This window comes from Drosophila pseudoobscura, chromosome 2, assembly GCF_009870125.1.
Source record: "Drosophila pseudoobscura strain MV-25-SWS-2005 chromosome 2, UCI_Dpse_MV25, whole genome shotgun sequence".
NCBI lineage: Eukaryota > Metazoa > Arthropoda > Insecta > Diptera > Drosophilidae > Drosophila > Drosophila pseudoobscura.
This window is the reverse complement of record NC_046679.1, coordinates 25,322,200-25,341,528: the sequence shown is the minus strand read 5'-3', so window position 1 is coordinate 25,341,528 and position 19,329 is coordinate 25,322,200. Positions and strand designations below refer to the sequence as shown.

At 48.5% G+C, this 19,329-nt stretch overlaps 1 protein-coding gene across 7 annotated transcripts in view; it reads right to left on the bottom strand.

Annotated features, from left to right (window-relative positions):
* Positions 1 to 19,329, bottom strand: part of pum (pumilio) — a 210,966-nt gene that overhangs the window by 19,505 nt on the left and 172,132 nt on the right. For 2 of the 7 annotated variants that reach the window (XM_033385979.1, XM_033385980.1), the window contains one exon: positions 12,452 to 12,493. The exons of the other annotated variants lie outside the window; for them this stretch is intronic. In XM_033385979.1, the coding sequence (XP_033241870.1) occupies positions 12,452 to 12,493 (42 nt within the window). The remainder of the gene's footprint in view (positions 1 to 12,451; positions 12,494 to 19,329) is intronic. 7 annotated transcript variants of the gene reach the window in all.

The window sequence follows — 19,329 nt, the reverse complement described above, 5'->3', positions numbered from 1 at the left end:
AAGAACGTGGAGGGAGAAGAACATTTTTGTGTGTGGCAAAGATTCTTGCGGGGCCCATCGGACCGGGTGGCAAGTGTGGGAGCTGTGGGGCTGTGCAACACCAAACTTTGATTGTCTGACAAGCTTTGTTGCATACTTTCGGGGCGAACGAAACTATTTGCCGAACTATTAGAAAGTCAATTAGGGCTTTTTTCTGGCACTTTTCTTTTATTTTTTCCCCCTTTTTCACACTTTCCAGAGCTGATTGCGGCTGTGGGCCGCTTTAAAGGATTTTCCAGCTGCTAGCTGCAAGAGTTGATTGAATTAAGTCTGTGCTTCGGACAGGATGCACGTAATTTCAATTAAAATCTGTTTCTGTATCTGCTGGAATCGCAGGACACCTGCGGAGACAACAGCTCGCACACTTTTCCCTGGTTTTTCAGGGCCGATTGTCCCCGTTTGACAATTGCTTTCTGATGTCCCGGCAAATTGCGCTGACAGCATTTCAACCGAAAAATAGAGATCGTTCCGACCATTCACCAGCCCCGCCCCGCCCCGCCCCGCCACGTGTCCGTGTCTGGCATTGGAAGGGCTTGCGATGGGGGGAAGGGGGGATGGCATGTCCCGGGAAATGACAGACACAGATTGGGACAGAGATACGTGGATAAATATTATTCGAGTTTGAGTTTAATAATTGAGTTTCAATTAATTATGGCAATAGATGCGTATTTCGGCGGAGGCGAAATCGATTTTGTTCTCCCTTATCTAGACATACGAGTGTTACTGGAAATACAGACAGAGCCTGGCATAAAACTGAAGCAGAATGAAGCCTAAGCAACGTTTATTACCCAGCATTTTCCCTGTGAGACTTTTGTGGCTTTTGCAGGGGGCGGATCTGGTCGTAATAATCCAACGTAGAGGACGTTATTATTACGTCGTGATAAGAAATGGAGGTGGGTTCCAATATAAATAGGTTATTCGTGTTGTATGTGGAATCGCAGCTAAAACTAACTTACGATCCACGCAACGGTGAGCGCCATGTGGATCCTAAGAGCGCACAGAAGCGAGAGAGCGAGAGCGAGGCAAATGTTAACAGAGCGAGGCAAATGTTAATAGAGCTCGGCGGTTGTTAACAGAACTCGGCGGATGTTAACAGAGCACGGTACCCAGCAGCGATAAAAGGCTGTTAGCTTGGGCTGCTAACAGCGCGGTTGTCCTGTTACAGCTGTTACCCTGTTTTTTGCGCTGCTTGGATCTGGCATTCGCTTCATTCAATGAATGATTCATTTGCTCACTTCCCGAGTACGTGAGCGTGTGTTTCCTTGGCCATTAATTGACAGGAATATCGACGTCACTGCCGACGCCCACATAGCAGCCACAATAGCCCTCCTCCAGTGGCTCCAGGAACCCGTGTGCTTCTGCCACAGTTTTGCCACATTTTTCGGTTATGAGTGCTACGTGCCCTGCGTCTCGAATTCGATTTCATGCTCGACTTGCTTTTCAAATTAACTGAAAATCATTAATTGCTAAGCAAACCCAGAGAGTGGACGGATACTCGGGGATACCCAGTCCAGTCTCGACCCGGACCCCGACCTCCTCCCCACCACCAGTTCCCGGGATACCCGTCCGTTTTCCCCGACTCCCCCGCAGGCTGCTAATTGCCAGTAAATTAGTTTCTATTTGCAAATTAAATAACCCAAACCAAACCGAACCGAACCAAGTGTCCAAGCTGTCAAGCTCTTTGACTGACAGACTGACGGACAGCCTGACGGACGGACAGACGGACGGACGGACTGGTCGACTACAGGACTGAGGGACGGTTCGACACGGCCAGCGAACTGCAGCGTTTTCAAATTCAATTTCCATTTCAGTGTAAAGTTTTCTCCCTCCTGATGGAAATCTGCTTAAGGTCCTGGACGAGGACGAGGACGCTGGCGCGTGTAGAGCATTCGTCGGTCGCCGGCCGGGGTGGGGGTGTAGAAGGGGCCGCGTGTGCTGTGCAGAGTCAACAAAAAGCGGACGGAAAAAAGCGCAAGTAACCAGACACGCCCCCCCTGCCGCCTCCTTCCGTGGCTGCTCCTGGGAGAAAATCGATAGCCTGATTTTCCACGGTGAAAGCAAACAAAAGACAAACACACATAGCATGGAAGGCACGGAAGGAGGCCGAGGCGAAGGCGAAGGTGGAGCAGCATATTCTGAGGCAGCTTCGTACCTCCCTGTCCATGCCTCTGCCTGCACTCGCATCGCCACATGCCTCCTGCGCCACACAATACATTTTTAATGGGTGCCCTGCTGCTCTCTAGGATTCCTTCTGCGTCTAGGACATAATGAGTAGGCGCCGCACTGCCTGGCAGCTCCCCCTCGTCTCGCCCACCTGCAGCCACACGCCTCTTGAATGCCATTTTGTGGGCGTTTTGTCGCCCACATTCAGAGAGGCGTACGACGACCATGAGATAAATGCATGAGAAGGAGAGCAGAGCTAAATGAAATTAAGCCTCCACCGCCCCCTACGAGCACACTGTTCCTCCCCACCTACCTACCTCTCTCTCTCTCTCTCTGTCTCTACGGGAAAGCATTCTAAGCTTAGGCGTAAAATGCCATTAGGTAAAAGTTGAAATGGCATTCCTATGAGAGTGGAATGCCTACTACACATCAAAGTCTTGCCCACTAATCTCTACAACTCATTTCGGGTCGAGCGAGTGATCAGGGGTTGTCGCACCATCAAGGCGAGTGTGCAGGGGGTTCCTATATTATTCCATAGATGCCTCCCCGCTCCCTGTGCCTGCTCCAGGTGTCTGCTTATACATGAACGAGCGCCTAATGAATCATGGGATATTTACCGCGCCCCAATTCGCCCCACAGTCCACCACTTCTCGCCCCTCTGCCGTACGTTTCTTCTCTTTACTGCACTCGTAAAAACCAAAAATTGAACGCATTTCGATATTTATCGATTTGCTGTCACGTTATCTGGCCAACATTTTGGGGCTTTACTAACCAAACAAACCCTCAACGCGAGGAGTACCCACAAAAACTACCTTCTGCCGCTTCTGGGGGCGGGGAGCGGGGCGGAACTATTAATGCCAGGAACGTATCAAAATGCTTCAAACATAAATCAACACAAAAGTTCTCATAAAAACCCCCACACACGGATAGTGTCAATCAAATGGGAACCTGCGCCCAGGCCTGCCCAGCCCGTACTCTTTCGCTAAGCCCCATCCCTCCCCCCGCACCACCCAACACTCTTCCAAGTGTGAGGAAATATTTAAAAACAATTTAAGCAGTTACTTTGCTTTTCTCTTCATTTTTCGGGGGTAGAAAGTTTTCCCTTTTTTATCGAGAAAAGCAGGTGAAAATGTCAACGACAATTGCCATCGCCGCCAGGTGGCACTGGTGCGGGTGAGAAAGCAACAATAACAACAACAACAAAAACAGGCCGAACAGGCGAAACAGCAACAACATTTGCATAAATTTCAAGCAACGTTTGGCGGCAAAAGTTTGCCCCGAAAGTGATTTACATGAGCAGAGGCAGTGGCGGAGGCAGAGGGGAAGGGAGAGCTAGAGGGGTTGGGGATGGGGAGGGTGTAGCTCCCCTACTCTATGCTTCCTTAAGTTCAGTTTAACTTTTGCTATAAACTTTTGTCACGCCTCCACATCAGGGCCCTGCCCCTGCCCCCAGCCCCTGCCACGCCACGGGGAGTTCTTAGCGCCTCCGTTAGCGGGTCCGGGGGTTGCTTTTTCTTCTCTTTTTTTTTGTACGAGTACGGGGGAATTTCAGCGTTTTTCCTGGTTTTTGTATTTTTATTAACCACATTAGTTGATTTTTGTCACGCGAAAAGTTTCCCCCGCTGAAATGTGATTTATGGAAATTTCCTTCACACTTATGTCCCTTCTCCCTCTCTCTCCCTCCCTCTCTCTCCCTCCCTCACTGTATTTGCGTGAATATTTTAAGAATATATTTATTTAGCGGCAGGACTAGAACTACTGTTTGTGCGAGTACCTATAACGATTCTCCCCCGAATTTCAGCTTGGGGTTTCCTGCATTTAGTTATTGTGATTTGTGGGTGTCCAGGGGGGTGCCCAGGTGGGGCGCAGGGCTGTTGGGGTGGGTGTTTGCGTGGACTTGATTTAATGACCCCAGCAGTTTTATTATTTATTTATTTTGTTGGAATTTAGTCAACAATTTGTTTGATTTGATTGCTTGGGCAATGAGGCGGAGAAAACGAGCCAAGCAGAGGGGAAAACACACAGAAAATACAACAGATGAGAATACCTATGCGATCTCTGAACAGAGACTATGGATCTTTAAACCCAATTCAAGGGTAAGACAGGCTTCGCTTCGATCTGCTGTTTCCATTCTGTGGAGTTGGGTTCTTCACAAAACGATTATATGCGGCCAGGCCAGACACCAATAAGCTTGAGGGACTTTCCTGCCTTAACCACTTCCAAGTTCAGCACTGGACCCGATCCGACCCTTCCTGCCACTGCCACTGCCACTGCCCCTTCCACGTGCAGCACCACATAACCACGCTGTAAATGCCCAGTGAATGTCATAAACTTTGATTTCCTTTTACGGCCACGACTAATCCAAAATGGCTGCCCCCCCAGAAACGGGAGTTTTTGGATGAAATTTTTATGAGACCGCAACACGCACGAAACTAACGGGAACACGAAATAGAAAACAAAACCCACTAAAAACAGAACCTAAATCGGACCACGACTACAATTTAATTTGTAAAAAAAATCTATACAAACACTGTGTGCACACACTTTGTACGCTCACTGTGCACACACAGTGCATATAAAAAATATACATACTCGCACATGGACGAGTATTGTGCCACATGCCACATTTGTGTTATGGCTCGTCTCGTTGGGAACTTGAAAAATGTTTCAAAATGTTGCATGTCGTGTCGAGCACAACTATTTTTTTAGTGTTTATTTTTACTTTCACATTAAATGCCATGCACTGGCACTGGGACTGGGACTGGGACTGGCCTACCCGCACTATCGACGGCCCTAACTGTGGACACCCTGGCATCGCTGGCAGCCCTGGCAACCCTGGCAGCCCTGCCACAAGGCCTAACAGATTGTAACTGGATTTTTATGGATCTGCGGAATTTTGTTTCGCCGTTTTTTTTCGTCTGTCTGTCTGTGAGTCCAGCAGAAGCTGCTGCAAAGCTTGTTACATTTTTCATTTATCAACCCGGACCCGGAGCCGCACCCGTACCCGTACCCATACGGGAGCTGTAAAATGATTTTCGATTCCTTTTTTGTTGCCTCTGTTGAATGGTGAGTGCAACTCAGTACTTACAACATTTTGTGGCATAGTGTCAAGGGGGATTGGATGGCCGGAACTTACCTAAAAAGAGAGCGAAACGAAGGGAATTGCTCGGATTAAATGGGGATTGATAGGAGCTATGAATGCATATTTTATCGACTAAATATCGAATGAAACAAAGAACAAAACAAATACGAAAATGCGTGTAAAATCTTCAACCATTAAAGGTGCTCTTAAATTATTTCCATCCCAAAAACCAATAGAATTTAGAGAACGAGAGGGAGGATGTAGGGGCCCTTTACCATGTTCCCGTTCCAGTTAAAATCACTTAATTACAAATAATACTTGAACTCGGTTCCAATTGATTCATCGTTCATGTCATCGAACCCTTCCATCGCCCGTCGCCCCTCGCCCACTCGCTTTTCGCTCTCTCGATAATCATATGCAAATTATGATGCGCTTAATTTGGGATCACAGCTCCCTAGATAATTGCCAAAGTTTAAACTTTAATTAAAATTGAAAATTGTGTTGCCGTATCTGAATATCTCTCTGTGTTGTGGGGGCAGGTCCGGGTCCGGGTCTGGTCTGGCCCTGGCCCTGGCCTGGAGCAAAACAGCTGCGATAACTTGTGGAATGGCTTTGTCGAGCCATCCCCCGGAATTGTTTTTGGATTTGTACAAATGTTTTGTCACTGTGCTAAATGCAAACTTCAATTAGTTTGCCCGTGCCCTGCCCGTGCTCTGCCGTGCCCTACCCTGCCACTCCTCTCCACCCTCTGGCCCTCATGGAGCTTACAACCAAAGCCACGAGAGTCGGAGTCGAGCATATTTCAGGCCGAAAACGTTTGGCATATTGACAGGCGCATAATTAACACTATTATCAGCGTATGCCCATAGTGGGCCAGGGGCGGGGCGGGACGGGGAGCTTTGCAGGCTCTGGAATTTCCACAGATTGTTGTTGCCAAAATATATTTTGCCGGCCATTAAACTATTGCCACAGCTCTGGAGCCGTGGACAAGCTGCTGACCAGCGCAGACAAACATAAGTTTTGATTACCCCCTCCACCGCTACACCCCTCCACCCCTCCCCGCTGTCCCACAGCCCAGGGACCATATTTTCTGATTGCACATCGGCCTGTCTAATCCTTGGCCAAAGTGTGCAGATCCTTCGTTTATTGGTCGACCATCAGCAGCACTCCGCTTCCTGCTTTCGAATGAAAGTTGCCGCCACACTCGAGCAGGCACTGCTCTTAAAACGTGTTAAAAAACAGCTCAGAAATGAAGCCGAGCAGCTGGCAAAAGTTAATTAAACTTATTATTTTTTGGTGCCGTGGTGCCGTGTTGGCGTGCTTCGATTTCTCATGTTTCACGCTTCATAGCCACGAAAATTGTGCGTACAAACGCGAAAAACAAAAGCCAGCCAATTGTAAAATTGTTAAATAGTTAAATTATTAAAAAGTTAGTAGGAAACCAAACAAATGGGACTGCAAATCGTCATTGTTGCTGCCACAGCTATGTGCCATGGTCTGCTACCGATTGGCGCAACGTTGGGTAACTCCTTGAATGCGGCATAACAATGGCCAGAGATTAAAGAAGGAAAGGAGAAAATTGTATATTTTCCATTGCAAGCAATAAAGCCACTAAAAGCCATTTGTAACACCATTCGAGGGGGGCCAGTCATCGCTCATGTATCTCCATTTGCAATGTATTTTGGGGTTTCATAAATGCAACAAAATATATGCACAAAATTCAACTTTTTGCCATTTAATATTCGGCCAATTGGATGCACTTAAGCGGTACATTATTTATGGGAAAAAATAGAACAAAAATATATTCACACGACACGTTTGCGGACCGATAAGATGCCGTATCTGTGAGGTCGATAATTTTGTCGCTTATCGCGGATGTGGGTGTAGTTTTAGATGGAGACTTGCTGGGCCTGGTTTTGTCGAGTTTATTAACAGATGGCGGCTGCCACGCCCTAAACCTAAACCCACGCTGCATGCCCCTGTGGCGAGGGTCGAGCGAGTGCATGCCACATTTAATTTCAAACAGATTGTTGTTGCGGTTTTGTTTGTAAATACAATCGAATTACGTTTACATTTACATTAGGGCGTTCTTTTTTGGGAAGCGTGTGTTTTTGTGTGTGTTTCTGTGTGCGAAATGCATATTAAATATTTAATTAGTTGCCCTGCAAATTGATTGCATTAGTCGTCCGCGAGGCTTCGCTGTTCGATGCGGCACAAATTGGTTTTGTCGTTAATGAACTTTGTAAACTTTTTAGTCGCATAAACTCTGGGGCATAGTTCACGTGGGCAGAGGGGCACGGGGGCACGTGGGCACGCGTGGGTGTGGCAAATGCCAGAGAATGCAAAAATATTCTCGAATTTATTCTGCGGTGGATGTGTGAGCTGATTGGCCATAAATTTCCTTTCATATGCAAGTGCTGGAATCGGCATCTCCATATTTCTCTAGAGACATTTTGGGACTGAGAAAGTTCAAGAGCAGCCGACTGTATTGGAAGAAAATCTTTCAGCAACTTGATGAGAATTTATTAGCCTTGGAATGCATTTATTTTTCATACAAAGACTTTCTTCTTAGTTTCCCATATTTTGTTTTTTTTTTTTTAAGAATATTTACTAATTTATATATAATAAATATAAATATAATATATATAAATATAATAATTTATGTATATGCAATAAATATTCTGTATTATTAAAGGGTTCTTCATGTGAATCAATGCAATTAGCGTTAAGGCTTTCACAGGAACCTAAAGACCAAAAAATCAGTTGGGGCTAGCATCCTTAAAAACTAACAAGAGGCAGGATGTGGCAGAGGACGGGGACCGGGACGTGGGACCTGGGACCAGTGGCAGGCAGAGTGGTAAAAGCATCAGAGACAGAAGCAGAAACAGAGCCACATAATGCCACTTAATTAGCGAACACAGACACAGAAATACGGACTACCACAAAGGCAAACACATGCTTAATGCACATTAAGAGAGAGAGAGAGAGAGAGGGAGAGAGAGAGAGAGAGAGAGGGAGAGGGAGCTGGGGCCAACGAAATTTGCCGCAAATCAAGAGCAACGAAAAAGTCAAGAAAAATTAAAAACTGGCACACATTCCAGAGAGAGAGGGGAGAGAGACAGGGAGAGAGCGGAAGTGGAAGCGGAAGGAGATGGCAAATGTGGGTCAACTACTGCGTTACCCATTGTTCATACACACACACACACACAAGCAAAGCTCGGCTTTAATGTCATTTGCATTTTTTCCATAGCCCAACAAAATGGGCAGCTGCTTTTGTCTGCAGCCAAGTGTGTGTGTGCACTGTATAGGTGTACTCCACGAGTGTGTGTGTGTGCAGAATTTATTCTTTCCTTTTACTTGATTTAATTGTGCATAAATATTTTCCCATTGCCATTGCTTCTGCATGCAAATTAGGCAGAGAGCAGAGCAGAGCAGGAGCACAGAAAAACTACAACTGACTTTAATGTCATGCAGGAGACGCATTAGTGTGTGTGTGTGCGTGTGTGTGTGTGGCTTGGTAATGTCAAAGACAATCACAATTGTATTTTTAGTCGAGATTTGCAGTCTTAGAGGGATAAGCCGAGTTCAGGACGGCGCTTTGGCCTGTGCTAATGGCACGTCAGCGGAGCTACTCGTAGAGCCACCAGGATACACAAGGATACACCACACTCGCACATTTCACCACCAGGAGGATAGAATTTACGAGTCTATAAACCATCAGCCATTACATTTTCATGAGTCAGTTCTTTTACACAACTTTTGGTCATTAAAATCCAGTTCTTAAATTTCAAACGTCCTCTGGGACAACTAGCATCTGGCTTGAAACATGGCTGAGATACTCTCGTATTCGAAGAAGCGGCAGAGAGCAGAATTCCTGCCAAGATAGGAATTCGAGGACAGACAGAGGGAGGGCTTCGTCCCTGACCGCGAACCGCAGGCTTCTTGGCTCCGCCTGAGTCGGTCCCAGAATGCAAAAAGGAGCAGAAAAGACGTACTATTCGATCTGATACTTTTACAGCCTTTGAAGATCCGTCCATGCCAAGAAGAGGCATATTTTCCCCGAGTCTGGGACCGACTGCGCCTCGGCAAGGAATGTGGATTTGTTGTGGGATTCTGGGACGGCCTCAGCCTCAACAGGAGGCATGGGGTTTGTTCCTTCTGAATGAATAGAATAGAAACAGCAGACTATTTGGCTAGGATAAAGATGCCCCTTAGAAGGCGGAACCCCCATTGGTATATCAAAGCAACGATCGGTGGATCTGACCATTTATTTTTGCTTTAGAAAAGTACCAACTCCCAGTGCAATTAGTGCTATAAAACAATCCAATTAAGAGGATGGATCCATTCAGCTTTCAGCCGGGATAAAGGAGGAGAGTCGCGGCATGTGGGGAAAGTAATGCGTTGAACGATAATCGAAAATGATACTCTCGGCCTTTGCCCCCCGACTCCACTCCACTCCACTCTAGGGCAGAGCAGTGCAATCGAGTAGGAAATTAAATGCAGTGACAAATTGCACAAATTACGAGTGCAAATCCTGTGCAGCATTGCCGCTGCCACTGGGAATTGCACTCTAAATTCTAAACTGCCAAATGCGGCAATTGCAACAAATTGCAAATGCATTTTAATTGCTGCTCGCAGCGTCGGGTGGCATTCACCCAGCATTTTTTGCTGGCAAACAGGAAACTAAAACACAACTAAATAGAAGCCATCAAGGGGGCGGGCAGGGGGAGGTTGCCGCCCCCCTGCTTGCCATTCCATCGGCACAGGACTAACGAGCAACATTGTTGTTGATGATGACAATGATTAGATGCGATAATGCAAATGAGTCAACAACGATGAGTCCTTGGCTCCTGCTCCCAGCTCCAGCTCCTGCGCCAGCTCCTGCTCCCAGCTCCTGCTCCCAGCTCCTGCTCCAGCTACTACTCCTTCTCTCCTCTGATGATGACGTTGCATCACCAAAAAATTTGCATGCCAATGATACATGGCTCTCTTGCCCTGCATCTATGCATCCGTATATTCACTTGTGGGCGTGTCAGAAACGGGCGTTTACAGCAACGACAACGATGAGGTTGTCGGCGACAGGACGGCCTGGGAGACCGTTGATGACGTGTGGTTGTCATTAGAGGACCATCCCACAACAATCGCCCCACCTGCCCCAACCGCCCCAACCGCCCCACCCGCCCCGACCGCCCCAACCGCCACACCCACCCGACTGCCCAACTGTTGGGTATCCTAGTTCGTCCTCCTGTTTTGCATCGGTATCACTGTCACTGCCACTGTCACCATCGCTGTCGCTGTGGCTGTCGCTGCCGACAAAATGCCCACCACACACTGACCAAAAATGCATACAACATGGCACAAAGGGGCAAGGACCCCGGCTGGGGCTGTGGTCTTGGCGGCGGGGCCCTTTGTTGGGCGCTTTTCCCCCGTCACTGGCTGGGCTTTAGCTTTAATTTAAGGTTGCAGTTTTTCGAATTATGTGCAGGCTGTTGCATAAAATGCTAATTTTTTAGACGCTCCTCCCCCACATTCATTTGCATAATAACTCGGGGGAGCCCTGGGGGCAGGCTGCCCTCAATTATTGTTTGCCAACAATTCGAATGGGAATTTTTGTTTAAATTTCCAGCCCGTTTCCCCCTTTGGCTGTCACAACAAATAGCCAATTCCAATCCCAATCCACTGTCCCTGTCCCTGCCCCTTGCCCCCAGTGCTGCTCTAGATACGGATACATCCTATTCCAGGCATATGTCGTCGCCCCACCCACGTAATGACATTTTGATGACACATTTTTTGTTGGTAGCGGGCCAAAGTTGATATGGAAATGGCGAAAGATTGCACTGGCTAAAAATACAAAAAAAAATGTATCTTATAGAGACACCAGCAGCCACCCCAGTGCTCCCAGGACAATCAGGTGCGACCAGGATAATAGATTTCTTGCGTTAATTCCGTTTCCAGCCCCTCCCTCCCTCCCCCACCTCATTGCTGCTTAATGACTGCTCGGCAGGGCTATTAAATGGCCACTGGCCAAGCAGATGTTTCCTGCAGCAGCAGAGAGGAGCAAGGAGTCCTGCCAGGATGCATTACGCACCCACTCATGCGAGCAGAAACCAAAAAGTGAGTTATCATGCAAGCACTTTTCTAATTACGATTTTGGGCAACGATTCTCCGTCTACGACTACGACTACGAATCCGAGACCGAATCTGACTCTGACGGCCTGTTGACTGCGAAAGGACATTTGGGGACAGGACCTGAGGCAGGCCCAGCGACAGACACAGGGACAACATTAGCCACTGAAATTTCCCCAGGCCAATGTTCTGCCCAGTTCGTTGTTGTTTCTGGCGATGTTGTTGTTGCTGTTGCTGTTGCTGCTGTTATGGATGCAACTTTAAATTGCTTTGCCAGTGAGTTTTTCTAACAGTTCTCCCCCGAGGCGAGCCGACAATGCAAAGGATTGCTACTAGCTGGCTCTGGGTCCGCCCTGGACTGGCTCTGGCTCCGGCTCTGGCTCTGATGCTGGTCTTGTCTGACATTTTCATCGTCTACTCGAATGTCTGTCTGCTGCACTCCTGTGGGGAATGCGCCACTGCACTGATTGCACTTTGCCTCAAAATTTCACAGACTAGAGATGTGTGCCGGTGCCGGTGCCGGTGCCAGTGGCAGTGGCAGGACCAGTGCGAAGCCCCCAAAATGTCTGAGTGCGTAATGCGTTTTCATGGTGGAATGGCGGGACGGGGCGGGGCGGGGCTAGATGAGGCTTGGGGCAGTTTCTGTGGTGCTGTGTTGCTGGGGGTGCTGGGGCGCAGAGGGAGGCCCCACAGATATGGGTGATAAAGTGCAGACATTTGACAAATTAACTGCTTTGCGTCATGCGCCGGAAATGTTGCAAATCTCGTGCCGTCAATCGATGCGCCACAAGGCGCCCCTCCAAATCGCCGGACTCCAGTAGAGCCTCGGCTCTGGCGCGTTCCGATTTGATTGATTTATGATGCTTGCCTCCCCCCTTCTCTCTTCCCACACACTCTCAGACGACTCCCAGACAAAGATGTACACAGACACGCTTGCTGCCTGCGAGGTGTGACATTTGATGCCCACCGTAATTGAGGGCTCCCCTCCCCCCCACATGAACGAAAATTAAAACAAAGGAAAAGGAAAACAAAAAGTCTTACTTGATTTTGATTAAATGCCAGCGAAAGCACATCGTCACTTACCTGGAAATAGAAAAGAGAAAGAGAACATAAATAAAGGAACAAAGTGGAATGGTACGCAGAATGTAGTTATTTGGAACAGCGGAATGAAACAGTAAACGTTAGATACTCTTTAAATGTCGAACAATATGAAAGATGCGGCTTTTTGGGAGTTGCTTCAACAGAGGAACCCACCAATGCCCATAAATAAAGCCCTCCACTCAGCTGGTATAATATTGGCCTGGACTCGCACCATTCTGGACCGATTTCGTGGCTAGTTAGACGCTCAGCTGGTCCGAGCACTAGCCCCACCCACTAGTGTAGTGTAGCCACCCCTCTGGCACGAGCAACACTCTCTTCGCTGGGTCCTTCCCTCTCCTGGGATGACATACATAAACATTAGCCAAAGCATATAATAACACAGCAACAAAGTCGCCGCAATGGGGCTTGTGCGGAGGGTGCGGGGTAGCAGGAGGCGCTCAAATTGTATTTAGTCGTAAACTGCACACACGCACACACGGCGAAGGAGGAGGAAGGGGGGGGGGGGATCCTGTGGGGACACACCACACGGATAACATAAAACTATCGGGGACTGCGGGACGGCCGAGGCCATATAAGGGCCATAATTTCGACACTAATGCTAAGCCACAAAAAAATTGCCTCCTTGGCGACCTTGCGGGGGCTGGAAGTGGTCAGACTTTGACATGTGTCAAAGGAAACCCTCCTGATAGATGGAGAGAGACAGAGAGAGATGGAGATAGAGTGTGCCCTGCAGTAACACCTGCGACCTTAGAGAGAGATCCGGCACGAACCTCAATAAAAATCAACAGTTTATGCGAGACGCATGATGTCCTTGAGAGTGGGACGACGGGCGGGATGCGATGGAAATGTCATTTTTACATGGAGCGAGCTCATCGAAAGGACATGCCGAACATGCCAAACGTGGCATCCTTCCACCCACCGACAGACGACAGACAGCCGTCTGGCAAATGTATTGCCTTCTATTTGCATTTTCTATTTATTTCTTTATCCCTTTTCTGGTTCTGGTTCTGGCTCTGGCTCTGTTCTTTTTTCTGCTCCTTTCTCGTGGCTGTTACTTCTGGGGTAGCGTCTGGGGCTTGGAGGCTGGGGTCTGGGGCAGCACTTGAGCTCGGGCCCGCCATTAGTGGCACGTCCTTGGATATTTCGTGTTTGTCCTGTCTTCCACTTTGGCACTCATATTTTATTAAGTAGCAAAGTTGACAAGGGATTTGCCCAGAGGAGAGCCAGCGGAGAGGAGGTTGGGATGCTGGGCGATTGGGCGATGGGGCGGAGGACCAGGAGCCCACGAGGGTCTGTCATTTTCTAAAGTAAATATTGGTAATTTTTATAGGGGATTTTCCTTGATTTCCCTTTGAGCATATGGCTTATCCCGTAGCTGGACACAAACTTTGCCCCGAGCTCAAAATTAAGGACATTTATTTTTGGCCACTCGAACCCGAGCCCAAGTCCAAGCCCAAGCCCGAACCCGAATCAAACTCGAATAGCATTAAGCGAAAGTGATTGCAGAAGATTCCCAGAACCCCCTGCCCCCCTGCTCCCCTGCCCCCTTCCCGAAAACGAATACCAAAGGCCGCCTGGCAACACTCGAAAATTAGAAAACGAGCAAATTATTAGAAAAGTTGTCTTGGTGAGACGCTGGTGGAGGAGAGGGGGTGGAGGAGAGGGGGACAACGCTTCGTTGCACAATTTTGTGGACCTGCGGCGCAAATTTGTACAGAATGCAACAGACCGTAAGAGACAACATAAGCGATAACACAACAACCAGACGCAGACGCAGAAGCAGACCTGGACTCAGGCCCGGACCCGGCCAGGATGTTGCCTCGAGTTGTGTTCACAGCGGTTGCTAACAGGATTTGCCACACCCGCAATCGTGCCTCCTGCCTCCTGCCACTCCTACCAGTCCCCGTTACCATGGCAAAGACTAGGACTAGGACTGGCATTGGGGCCAAGTGTCGATGCCTGGCATGGCGCACGCAAATTGCCAATCGGTAAGTGATTTCTGAGTCCGCTTTAAAGGTGCCAGTCGGAGAGTGGCGGATAATTATCCCTTAAGCTCGGCGTCACGCGCAAAGCAGCCTCTTCGCCACACATCATTTAACTCTGGCCCTAACCGGTTCAAGCCCTCTGAACCATCTAAGGAGCGTCTCTCTGTAGGGGCAGGCTAAGAAGGAGGGGGAAGAGCGAGTGATTTTCTGTTAAAATATTTAAAAATCATGCCCGAAGCCAACGAGCCTTAAAATACACCTCAAGGCATCCGCCGGCAGTGGAAATCGGGAGAAAAGAGAGTGGAAGGATTCCGGCTCAAATATTCAAGGGGAGGGCCCAGCTTTTGCCCCAGAGAATCGAAAGTAGACACATACATTTATGTATGGATATACATATGTGGTCCCGATATAAATAAAATGCCATATTCCCTGACATGAATATTTAACAATGCAACAAACAACGAGACGGCCGCCTGTCGGCCCCACTGCATTGGTAAAATATCACAAAATATTCATTTCAGTTTCATTTTCCCTTCTGCCTTCTCCAAACCCTGTTTTCTGTTTTCATCGTTTTCTGTGTTGATTTTGTTGCTTTGCTTCGATTTCCATTTACTTTGCATTTTAGTTTCATTTATTTTTCCATCATGTGTCTGTTGTGCGTACGAGTATTTTTATTATCGTTGAGAAATTGGTTTTCCGCTTCCTTTCCCCCGTTTTGGGGTTTCCTTGGGGGGGGGGCAGCCCCCTGTACAGGCAATTATTTTGTTATTCCTGGATGCCATTTGTCCTGCATTTGGGTGCATCGGAAACGTACTGTTTCTTCGAACGTGTTCCACTTCCACCATTCCATTTCAGTAACAGTTGAAGCTTGTTCCACAACCAGTGTTCCTATTCTGGTGGTTCTGGTTCTGCACTATTTTTTCCCCTAACTTGTATCATATTTTCGGATGATAATAATTCTAAAAGGACAAACAGCGAGAAAACAAGTAATATTTTTGTGTCGCTGCTCGAACGGTCCCCTGCTGTCAGAGAAGCCCTGATTTATTCATCCGAATGTGTCAGCTTTCAGCATTTTCTGACGCAATACAGCAATACAATCAAATCAAGCCGAGGCAAGGCATTCCGCCATGTCGCAGTAATTTTGCATGACAGATTAATAAGCCCCTGCCGGCTTTCAGCCACCAGCCAGCAGCAAAGAATTGGCATTAAATTGTAATAAATAGGCAAGCAGCAAGCATCTTCTGTCCCCAATTCATATGGCAAATCTCCAAGAAGCCAAGTGGCAGAAGGGGCAGAGAGCATGCCTCGAATTGCCATGGCACCAGCAGAGCAGGGCAGGGCAGGGCAGGGCAGAGGGGGAAGCTGGGGCTGCGAAACTGAGCAACGTCTGCAGTTGAAACACGAATTTAATTTTCTACTTTTTTATTTTTATTTTTATTTGTATTTGTATTTATTTTTTGCTCCTTGCTCCTTTTTCGTACTTTGGCGTCTGGCAGACACAAACAGAATAACAAGCCGCAAGCCTGGGGCTGACAACTCTCCTTAAGCCACCTTACCTTGCCGCTTTTCCTCCCTCCCTCCCTTCCTCCCTTTCTTTGGTTTTTTCTTTCGGTTTCCCCCCTCGCGGCTGCTCGGAAAATAGTGGAAACTTTTGATAATTACATTTGGCGGCTGTTGCTGTTGCTTTGGCAGCTGAGCCAAGAGCCAGGAGCCAAGGAGGAAAGCAGAGCCAGAGGCAGGGGCAAATCCACAGAGGAAGCCAAGGTAAGGAAAGCCAAACAGCTGGGGATAAAATGGTTAAGGAACACCGGCTGAAAACTACAAATATGCGATGGATAGGCCACAGATTGTTCTCCTTGGAAGCCACAGCCCGCGGGCTGCTCTTTGCCGGAGGAATTACGACTAAAACTGATGTTTTAGAAGGATGATCCCTTCCTTCCTTCCTGGGCAAACGATCAAAGGGGATCCCTTAATAATGGGTAGCCTTACCTTCCTTTCGATTTCTAGCAGACCTGCAATTTCATCTAGAAATAGGAATGCTGGAATTCATTTCATTTTCATTCCATTTTATGCCCGCGAATCTTCCGTCTTCCTGCTCTTTGTGCATAAAACATTTCGAGGGTAGATTTCGGAGGGGCGCCACCTTCGGGCAATTTCTTAAACTAATTTGCCACGAGGCTGCCGTTGCTGCCGCTGCCGTGGCTGCGGTGGCGTCTGCGGCGCTTGTCGTTGGCGGTTTTTGTGCCTTTTAAGTGTCTGTCCCGGGCCCGTATACGGGTCCGCATCCTGGGGACCCCAAGTATGCAAAGTGGAAACGTTTACTGGCAACGGACCGCGGAGGGGGGGGGGGCATGGAGCAGGGGGACTGGCAGAACTTTTGATGTTTTTTTGTTTGCCGGTTGGTTCCGGGGATTCCGGGGATGCCGCAAAGTATGCGGCCATCAATCGGTCGTGGGTCTTGGGTCTTGGGTTGTGGGCATTTTTCGTAATATCCGGCTTGAGCATTTTTAATATAGTTTCGCACAAATTGATTGAAGGCGGATCGGACTGAATAGACGCCCCCCCCCCCCCCCCCAGTGGGGAGTCGAGAGTTAATTGCTTTTTGCCCAGAAATATGCCATCACAAAGGAGGAAAGGAAACATGCATTCTACGAGTACAATGTACGAGTGAGCCTGCCTGCTTGCCACACATTGAGGCGTCTCTGGCAGGCAGCAGGAATTTAAATATGTAGTGCTCTGCCCCTGACAGCAGCTGAATGGGTGGGCGGGGCGGGGTGGGGCGTACGGATTCAAGATAAGCCCAAGTCCTAGACTAAATCGCAGGACAATTAAACTTTTAAGCAGGCAACGACCCAACGAGGGAGACGACAAACGGGAAAAGGGAAACGACAAATGATGAAATGCATGTAAATGGAAAATAAATATCAAAAGCAGCACCATAAAAAAAAGGGAGTCGCCTGACACATGCCACAAACGGAGACGGGACAGGACAACGGGACAGCAGGATTCACCCGGGCACAATGGAAGCGGCACGCCGAGATAGAGAGAGAGAGAGAAAAGGAGTTTTTCCTTTCGGTTCGGTTCGGTTCGGCTCTGCTGCTGGCCCGCTTTTGTTGTGCGGCTATGCAACAGCCGCAACAGTTCACATGGCTCATTTTCTATGGTCAAAGGAAGCACACACACACACACACACACACACAGATGCTTTTTTCTTCTTCTACACAATACAATAGAATACGATATATATTCATACGCACACCCACACACACCCGCCCGTGCATGTATGCGTGTGTGTTTGTATATGAAATATGGCAAATGTCATTTAACATGACAGCTTGATGATAATAGCAACAACAGGAGCCAGCAACAGCAACAATGGAACCTCCCCGCCCCTCCCCGGCCCCCCACAGGACAATGAGAAACGCAGCGGGAGAGCCCCAAAGATGGGGCTGCTGGCTGGGAGACTGAATCTTAACCAGCCAAATGGAGACGCTTTTGTCGGGCAGAGAGAGAGAGATGAAAGCCCAGAAAAAACGGAGAGAATGGAGAGGCAAAAATCACCAAAATTATGGCTACACACACTTCGGGGGCAGCCCCACCCACTCCACTCCGAAACAGTTCCCGATATGGAGCCCTTCCATAAGCCCCCATCGGGCAATGAATCACATTCGAAAAAGGCCTTTCTGCGCTACCTGTTTGGGGCCATCGAAATGCTCTTTCCACAGGGCCGCTCCACTGCCGCCCCCTGCCGCCCCTCTGCCGCCCCACTGCCGCTCCACTGCCACTCTATCGGCTAGCAGCTTCTGCTCTGCTGGCATCGATGCCGAAAACCACAAAAGCGCATTTAGTGTAAACCGAGTCGACCGCAAAGCAATTGCACAAATGCGAATGCACAGAGGGGCTCCTGAGTCCTGAGAGGGGGGGTTGGGGGTGGAGTAGTCGCTGTTGGAGCTGGAACTGGAGCTGGCCATCCGGCAGTGCAGTTAGGCGCCTGACTGAGCATAAACGTCAGTGTCAGGTGTGGCCCTGCTGTTGCTGCTGCTGCCGAGAGCCGCCATTTTGCACAAGCGGCAGCCGGAAATGCGGTTACATAATCTCCATATCCGGTTGCCCAGGCCAGATGGCAGACCCAACCAGAGAGGATGCAGGACCCAGGGAGAACATGTCAAAAACTGCAGCATACTTTTTGGCACATTATTAATTTTTAGTTTTTGCTGCTGCGGCGGCATCCAGAGGATTGCCAGGATCTTGTTTGCATGCTCTTTTTTTTCCGCTTTCCCCAACCGTAAATTCCCGTTTCGTTCCCGTTCGTTTTGCTCCTGTTTCTGTCTGTTGGCTGCATATTTGATGAATATTTATTTTATCAGCAACAAATTGGATTTGCTTTCGCTAAATTTTAGCCAGTGAAAAAAGCCAGAAAAATAATCACTTTTTCAATTATTCTGTTCCCGAAAGTGAAACTGTTAAAGCTGCCGCGCCCCCCCCTACCCCTACCCCCCCTCCTTGCGCCCCGTGGAACATCCGCTTGCAAAGCCACAATGAAAATTTCCGGAAGTTGTGCATAAAATGGGCTATGCATACGGAAATCATCAACTCAATGGCTGAACAAACACACCAACCGAAAGAGAGAGAGAGAGAGGGAGGGAGGGAAAGAGGGAGGGAGAGAGAGACAGACAGGGAGGGAGAGAAGTAACAAAGGCAAATGCGAGTGACGCCAAACGAATGACCAAAAACAATGCAAAACGGCTGCCAATGTCCGGCAGGGCAGCGAGAGAGACAGAGAAAGGAAGAGCGAGAGGCAGGGAGGCAGGGAATCACCGCAGAGTACGGGGC